General features: G+C 44.8%; 1 protein-coding gene across 1 annotated transcript in view; it reads left to right on the forward strand.

Annotated features, from left to right (window-relative positions):
• ADAMTS16 (ADAM metallopeptidase with thrombospondin type 1 motif 16) overlaps window positions 1–8,596 on the forward strand; it is a 154,488-nt gene that overhangs the window by 56,218 nt on the left and 89,674 nt on the right. Inside the window, exons 8-10 of the mRNA XM_006168904.2 lie at window positions 2,767–2,850; window positions 5,362–5,521; window positions 7,207–7,312. Of these exons, the coding sequence (XP_006168966.1) occupies window positions 2,767–2,850; window positions 5,362–5,521; window positions 7,207–7,312 (350 nt within the window). The remainder of the gene's footprint in view (window positions 1–2,766; window positions 2,851–5,361; window positions 5,522–7,206; window positions 7,313–8,596) is intronic.

Genomic DNA, 8,596 nt, shown 5'->3' on the forward strand with positions numbered 1-8,596 from the left:
AGCGGGCTGCGTGGCAGGGCTGGGGAGACGGAGCGAGCTGCACGTGGACTGCTCCTGGTGTGGTCCAGGCTGTATGAGCTGTGTGAACACGATGGGAAATGATGAGCAAGCACCAGCCAGTGTACCCGCTCAGTGTTAGTCTTCCACATGCTCATTTAGGTTTGCAAGTGTTTGTAGCAGGGGTAAAATGCGCTGGATGTGAGTACAGGTCAGACAAACTCTCACCTCTAACCTTCAGTGAATACTTTCATAGTGAAATCCTTTTCCATATCAAAATGGATCATGCCACCTAAATAAGTGACTTTTTGAAGACAACTCTTACATGAAACGTTGTTTGTTTGTTCTTGAGAGGATTTTGCTATAGGGCATGTGCACTCACCAGAAAGACAGAGAGAGACAGAGAGCTAGAAAGCGAGAAATCACCCCCCAGGGGTGGATAGCCACGCCACAATCCCTTCTCCATTCTCCTCTCGGCGGGATCTTGGGCCTGCATGCACCCAATGAAACAGTTCTAAACCACATTTTCTGAGAAAGCCATTAAGCCTACTTTTTAAAACACGGAACACTAGAACACTATGATAATTTAATGATTATAAATGCCCAAAATACTTTCGAAGGCATCCTTTCAAGAGGATGGAGTACATTTTGACTTCTAATTAATTAGGTCAATATTTATGGTGCTTTTTAGGAAAGTAAGCTCTTCAGTAAGGAGGAGCTGCCCCCAGAAGTTTGTAGTCCATCTGAAACAATGCTAGAGAGATCTCTTATGTGTTCAGATGCAGAGGCCAACTTAAAAACTGCCGGATCATCAGCACGAGCCAGCCCTTCTTGGTCATTGCCCCACCGGTACCTCTGCTAAGGAGCCCACAGGTCCCTGTGCCTAAGTCCTTTGAACCTAGACGGAGCACTTTAGAGCCAGCATCCCCCCCCCCATCGTTTTACATCAGGAACAATCTGCACAAGGGGGCAAATACAGCTGATTTCCATGGCTACTAGACTATACCAACTGTATTTTAGTTAGGGTTCTACTTTAGCTCAAGTTTCCACAATAGCAGTTTCAAGGTTATTATGGTTTTATCATGAGCACTCACGGTTCAGGCCGGTTTCTGACGACTCTCACCATGGTCTTGCTTTAAGTTGCCGTCCATGTGTTCCTCCGTAGATATGCCCCAGCCTCCCAGCGAAGACCTCTTCATCTTGCCCGATGAGTATCAGTCTTGCTTACGGCATAAGCGTGCTCTTCTGAAGTACCACGGAAATGAAGAACTCAATGTGGAGACACTGGTGGTGGTTGACAAAAAGATGATGCAAAACCATGGCCATGAGAACATCACAACCTATGTACTGACGATTCTCAACATGGTACGGCCACCCTTGTTGGGGACACCTGTGTCATTACAGTTACTAGAGGGTGTGTGTGTGTGTGTGTGTGTGTGTGTGTGTGTGCATTATTCATTCTGCTTTCTACTTGTGTCTTTATATATCTTATGGAAGAACTATGTTATTGGAGATAACTTTTAGTTTCACTATGTCCCAATCCAAAGAGCCATTTTGAGAACTTCAGAGAATAAACTAAGAAGGAAAAAACAATGTGACCCTTTCCGTAAAGTGAGATGCTTTGGATTTCTGATGGCTTCATTTACTACAACGTAAAAGCTCTAAGATGATGTGGACATATTTTAGTGCAGTAAATCTGTGTATCAGCAATATGTACATGCTTTTAGATGGCTGTATAGAAATATTACACGTATCTTTTAGGAATATTAATGTTCGAATGTTGAATGTAAATGATTTCATCTGCAAATCAGTAAAAGAGTATAACCCTTTGTGTCAGCTCAGATTAAATGTACCTCTGTCTCGAATTGACAGTGATGGTGATTATTTAAGAGTGGATACACAAAGCAGCATTTCACATAAATCAAATCTAGTAACAGAAGACAAAATCCTGGGTCACCCAAGTGTGTTTCTAAAAATCATTTGAATGTCAATATTTGCATCTTTCTATCTCAGCACAGAGTAGCCCTAGTTGTGTCTCTCTGCCCTGATGCCGTGTGACACCATGGCAGCATGGTCTTGGTGGACTGACCCTGCGTTTACGGTGTCCCAGGGAACTGAGGGGAGTCATGACAGGCCGTCTTCCCTGGCCTGGGGTTGAGACCTTGCTCAGTTAAGAACCACATGGCATAGGCTACTCTGGTTTATGATGAGTTTGCCTCTGTTCTATGGAGTTTTTGAAATAGTTGCACACCCCGGTGCCACAGCAGCTCTTTTGGCATGCTGGGTCATCACACGGATTGTGCTCATCCCCACCACTCTCATCATGCATTTCCACTGGGAGCCTTCTCCCTGTTTGCATCTCCCCTTCATCGTCTCCATACCCCACTTCTTCCTTCTCCTCTTTCCCCCTCTTGTCCTGTTCACATGTTTCTCTTGTGCTCCTGGGTTCCTTGACACGAGGGATTGGAGAATGCTCAGCGTGTGAAATCTTCACCATGAGCCAGAAAGTCCTTCCTGCACTCTAACGTGGACGCTCTCCAACTCAGAGGCCTGTGAGCCTTTCCTCGGTGTATGAGAAGAGGCTGGCCTCCCACCCCAGATGCTGGCTTTGGACTCCCTGGCAGCAGTGTAAGAACTCGACCCTTGGTAGTTAGACAGCCCTACTCAGGTCTGAAGAATAGGAGGCTGCCTCATGACTCTGGCCCAATAAGAGGCTGGGAGAAAATGTTGCCGCTTGTGGGGCTGAGGTAGATTTTCTGTCTTTTTTAGGTGTCTGCTTTATTCAAAGATGGAACAATTGGAGGAAATATCAACATCGCAATTGTAGGTCTGATTCTTCTGGAAGAAGAACAGGTATTCCATTGCTGAAACCAGAAGCTTTTTCTCCCCAGCAAAAATAATGCCTTTTAAATACAATTGTTCTAAAATATATTGGTTACTTCTCTTTCCATTGGGATTAGTATTTTGTATTTAATGCAATAAGTTTCTTTTCGGTTCTTATTAATAATTTATTAATTTTTTTTAGTTGAAGAGGTAGTAAGAAATAAGCTTTTTTTTACATTTTTTTTTTAGGTTTTTGTCAGAGGGTATGTGTGCTCACCAGAGACAGAAAAAGACAGAGAGAAGGAAAGTGAGAAATCATCCCCCAGGAGGATAGCCATATCACAATCCCTTCTCCTCCATTTTGCTGCTGGGATTTGGGGCACACATGCACACATGCCTGGCGTGACTTTCAAGCCACCAGGTCAGGGACTCGAACCACGGTCAGTCATTTTGGAGTCCAGTGCCTTCACCACCATGCCACCTGCTGGACCCAGAGTAGATTTTTAATTGGCTTATGATAAAACAGACTAAAATAGCCACCTTGAGTCTATGGGTGGGACATACACTAAGAATACAAAGTACAAAAATATCTTCAGCCACCAAGAGCTTCTAAGACGCCCATTAGAACTGAGCTCAGCACGCCGGGCGCGTGTGCGTGCGTGCCCAAGATCCCGAGAGGAGAATGGAGGAGAAGGGATTGCGGCGTGACCATCCCCCCTGGGGGGGTGATTTCTCGCTTTCTGTCTCTATGTCTCTCTCTGTCTGTCTAGCGAGCGCACGCGCCCTACAGTGAAAAATCTCTCAAAAAAAAAAAAAAAAAAAAGAAAGAACTGAGCTCAGAAGGGTTTTGCTGGAGGACTGACATGCGTTGTCGCCTGGAAGTTAGATTACACTGTGTGGCCCTGTACTGCCTTACTCTGCTATCTCCTAGATCCGAAGGGTGACCACGCTCACCTCATCACCTTCAGTCTGCGATTTTAATTTTCATAGAGGTGCTGGAATGTCAAAATCATTCCTGTCTTTGCATACAAAATTCCAAATTGTGCTACATCTTGGTGATGTCTTTGGCCCCCTCCAGACCCCTGGTAAATGTGCAGAGGCACACCTCAGGCGGCAGTGAGGACAGACGTGGACTCCCAGGCACGAGTAATGGGGGCGGGAGGGTGGCGCCTTAGTCATAGATGGGCCTCCCTCTGCCCCAGCTGGTCTCTGCCCTGTCCCCAAGCCTGGGACCCAGCATTACGTTCCTCCCTTACTGACATCTTCACCATGCCCTGTTAGCCATAGGTTTTTGTTTGTTTGTTCACATAAGAAATAATTGTTTAGATGAAACCTGAGATCGTCCATAAGCTCTGAGATACTGTCAGAGGTTCAAGTCTGGGATGCCGCTCTGCTTCCTGCATGGGGGGATGTGCACGACCAGGGTTGTTGCCAGCCTGAAGAGTCAGGGAAGGTACGGCTGCATTGTGAGCAGAGCTGGGCTGGCTATGTGAGCAGAGCTTCTCAGGTGACAGGTTAATTATTCTTTGTATTAAAACGTTTCACCTTGGAATTCATCCAGGCTGAAAAGAATAAGCGAGGTTATCGTTTGATCGTACACCTGTGTTAGCTTTAATTAATGCAGTTTTCCTGGAAAGGGCCTCCTGAAGAATGTAAAGCATGCCCCAGTGTTCACGTGTGGCGTTTAGCTTGGGAATATTTGACCCCCTGGAAAAACAAACTGAACATACAAGGTGGAAGCATATTTTCAGGCACTGAGGGGTAAAAATTTCAACACTAGTAGTAAAAGATTTAAACAGGATAGTTTCCTGAACTCAAAGTATTTAGCCTGATTTAAACTGCCCATCCATAGAAAAATGCAGCATTTCTATAAATCAGGTTCAAATAACTTGGTATAGATGCTTACGGTTAAATATCTCTACATAGTTCCCTTCTATTGGGTCATCGGCAAAGTTATCACACTTTTTTTGAATAGAAAAACAGAAAACTACATCATGACTTCTCCAACAACCCTATAGTTGCAGTCTATTTTCCAGAAATAAAACTTTTCTAGTTGACCCACCTCTTCTCGTAAGTATGTTACCTCTGTAGGAAAGCTACTTAATCTAACACTGCAATAGTAAACAAAAGTTATTCACTGGAAATCCCACTTGTCCCTGCGTGGCTATGAAGTGAACATAGCACTGTCTAGGTGTTTTCATGCGTGTGTATGTACAAAGCCATTTATAATGGATTCCATTGCTTTATACAATTTTGCGAAGTATTTTTCAAAGATTTTGAAAGCCAACAGTTCATACACATGGACACACACACAGAGTCTTCGAGATGCCTCCCCACTGTTTATGTACAGCCTAGAGAGATGTACCTAAGTGTCTGCACTGCACCTTCCTCTGGACTTTAATACATAAAGCGGACACATCAGCTGTGGACCACTCAGATCCACCTACATATCTGAACCCCACGCTAAAGGAGAACTGTGGCACCAATGCATCCTAATGTGCTTCTCTCTGTTTCTCGGGGGTCTTGGCCTCTCTTGCACAGCCAGGGCTGGTGATAAGTCACCATGCAGACCGCACCTTAAGCAGCTTCTGCCAGTGGCAGTCTGGATTGGTGGGGAAAGATGGAACTCGCCATGACCACGCCATCCTCCTGACCGGCCTAGACATATGTTCCTGGAAGAACGAGCCCTGCGATACCTTGGGTAAGGTCCTATAGGAGAGTTTTCTGGACCATGTGAGGGGTATGCGCCTTTTGGGAAGGAGGATAGTGAGTATTTTTGTGCCTTTTTTTTTTTTGCCCTTATACATTTAAAAAAAAAAAGAGAGAGAGAGAGAGAAAGTCTTACTTTATTGTAATCCTTCTGCTTCAGCCTCCCGAGTAGCTGGGGTGTAGCACTTTGCCCAGTTTGGGGTGGGGCCTAGATTGAGCCCAGGTCTCCAGTGTGGCCTCAGTTTGTTGAGTAGCAGAGTCAATCCACACACCTCGGTCCACATTTGAGAACGGAGGCTGAGCTGCTTGGGTGCAGTTGTGGAAAACAGACTCACTTCCTATATGAACTGTAGTCAAACAGCATAGTGTGTTCTTACTCATGGAGCCTGGTTATTGAACAAGGAAACATCCCTCCCAGACCGCAGTTTCTTTTTCTTCTAATGTAAGAAGTACTTTCTTCATTTTCTCCTACCCTCTGTGAGAATGGGGTCAGTAGAATCAAGGTCTCATCATGAGGGAGAAATGGTGTATTTGAGAATATTTATAGAAATGCTGCCATAGTACATTCCCCGTTGTTCTTGCTCTGTAAATACCTCCATCTAAGAAAATTTTTGTGTGTGTTTCCAGGACTAGGCGTATTTTGGAACTAGCATTTTATACCCTTCCAAACGGTCAGTGTTAAACAGTTTGTTCCTGATAAGGACTCTACTGAACATTTTTTCTAACTTACCATTTCTCTCAAATTCTTAGAAAGGAAGGTTTTTTTAATTACAAAAACTTTTTGATAGTACCTGGCTTAATAGAAGTTCATCCTCTTGTACAGAAGAGTTAGCATAGGGCCTGACTACTTGTGCTTAGAAAGGCCCACCTATGAGGCTGGCCCTTGGCTGGCCTCAGAGAACTACAACGTTGGTAGTTGCCACGACCCTACTTAGTACGAGGCTGACTGCACCTAAGCTGCTTCTGCGAGCAGTCCAGTCTGTGCACACCACCTGCTTCCCCTCTGGAGTATGACTTTTGTTAGGTGCTAGGCAGAGGGTGCCGCCGCAGCCATCACCAAGTAAACACTGCGGACGCTGAGTCTCTTGAGAGCATCCTGGTCGACAGCAGGCCACATCCCATTGCTAGGGAGTTGGGCACACTGTGTGGTGTCCCTGGGACCTCTTGCAGGTCCATGCCTGGTTTCCCCCAGACTCTGCACCATGCACCTTTTCCCTTTGCTGATTTCATTCTGTGTCCTTTGTCATATTAAATCATAACCATGAGGATGACAAATGCCCATCCTGGGAGTGTCCTGAGGCTGCCCTAACACATCCACTCTTACAGTACTCTTTTACTTGGGCTTCTAACAACACAGTCATGGGAAAAGGGCAGAAGTTCTCTTTCTGCAGCAAGTCCCCTCTTCTGTTCCACCCGTTATAGCCTGCAACAGGAACATTACATAGAACCATGAATTCTTTTCCACAGAACAGAGTCTCGGGCTCCTGGAAAGAGACTTCCCTCTCCCATGTTATTAAGTGCCCTTACTGCAGTGGTCCAAGGGTTTCCCATTTCCCATTTCCCCAAGTTGAATATAAGAACCAAATATGACCCAAGGACAGAAATACATACGTGATTCTTTCTTTATTTTATCACAATAACGCTGCCACGTGTTCTCCCAATCTCCCCATCCCACAGGATTTGCACCCATAAGTGGAATGTGCAGTAAACACCGCAGCTGTACAGTCAATGAAGACACTGGTCTTGGACTGGCCTTTACCATCGCCCACGAGTCTGGACACAAGTAGGTCCATCTCCACGGCAGAGTGGAGTCCAGGGTCCTCGCCGTACTGAACGATTACCATAGAAATATAAATCACTAGGTCAAGTCTGTAAAGGAAATTCACATGTATCGAATGAGAATGCCATTGACAATTACACAATGCTTTCACTTAGGTTCTTTTAAAAATTTATTTTATTATTAGTTAGTATTAGTGTTATTTATACATTTAATCGCTATACATCATTTCGATTGTAAAGAGATTTTACCCAACATGATATACACCATACACCAGGTGAGTTGAGAATACTGTACACTACTATACACGACATCAATAGGCAACACACTTAGGTACTTTTTTAAACATTTGTTTATTTTATGAGAGTTAGAGAAAGAGAAAGAGAGAGAGAAGCACTCTCAGCAGTCTCATGCTATAACCCCCCACCCCAAACTGCACAGCCAGCCCAGATCATGGTCATGCACACTGGCATTTAGAGGTGGATCAGGGGAGCAAAACCTTAATCTTTCCAATGAGTCCAACATTACTTGACACCAATAAGCTTACCTCTAAGCTAGCCCACACACTTGCCTGGCCCTGCTCTGTTACACTCCTGTTACACGCATGTCTAAGGAGAGTTGTGTGCTGTTCACTGTCCTGTATTTTGAACACGGTCTTTGGAATAATTACATTCCACAGTTAACAGTTGCTGAGGGACTCTAAATGATTGAGAACAGTACCAGAACTTCCCGTAGTCAACCACTGGTACTCTTAGGGTTGTGTTCTTCATTATTTTTAAAATGTGTAGAGACGCATTTGTTAATTAATATGCGGAGCAGAGTTTAGGAATGTGGGTACTAACAAGGGATTGGGTCTCGTCGGAACTGGCTTGCTTGCTTTATTCCACCCTGACTTCAGGGTAGTTGGTTTGGAAAAGAAACATCAGTGGGCATGTGAGCCTAGGGGTTCAACACGGGGAGAGGCTGGTACTGGCCACGTGGCTGCGCGGATAGCATGCCACGAGTGTCACTTCTTGAATGAAACATTGAAACGTATACCTTGCAGAATGGAAGACTCCTAGCAATTATAGCAAAACTGCAACTTTTACATTAGATTTATTAGGCCAATAGTCCTGCAAGGTGCCTTCAGTTGGGTACCATCTATTAAAATGTAATGCAAAGGGCCCCCTTGCTGGCCACCAGCTGTGGACTTCCCGTGACTGGTTAGCACAGGCTGGAAGTAATGCGAGTATTTCCTGCCATGATGAGCTGTACTTCAAATTTCTCCTAAAAAGTGCTCAACCAGGAAGT

Source organism: Tupaia chinensis, unplaced genomic scaffold (assembly GCF_000334495.1).
Source record: "Tupaia chinensis unplaced genomic scaffold, TupChi_1.0 Scaffold146386_1, whole genome shotgun sequence".
NCBI classification, from domain to species: Eukaryota; Metazoa; Chordata; class Mammalia; order Scandentia; family Tupaiidae; genus Tupaia; species Tupaia belangeri.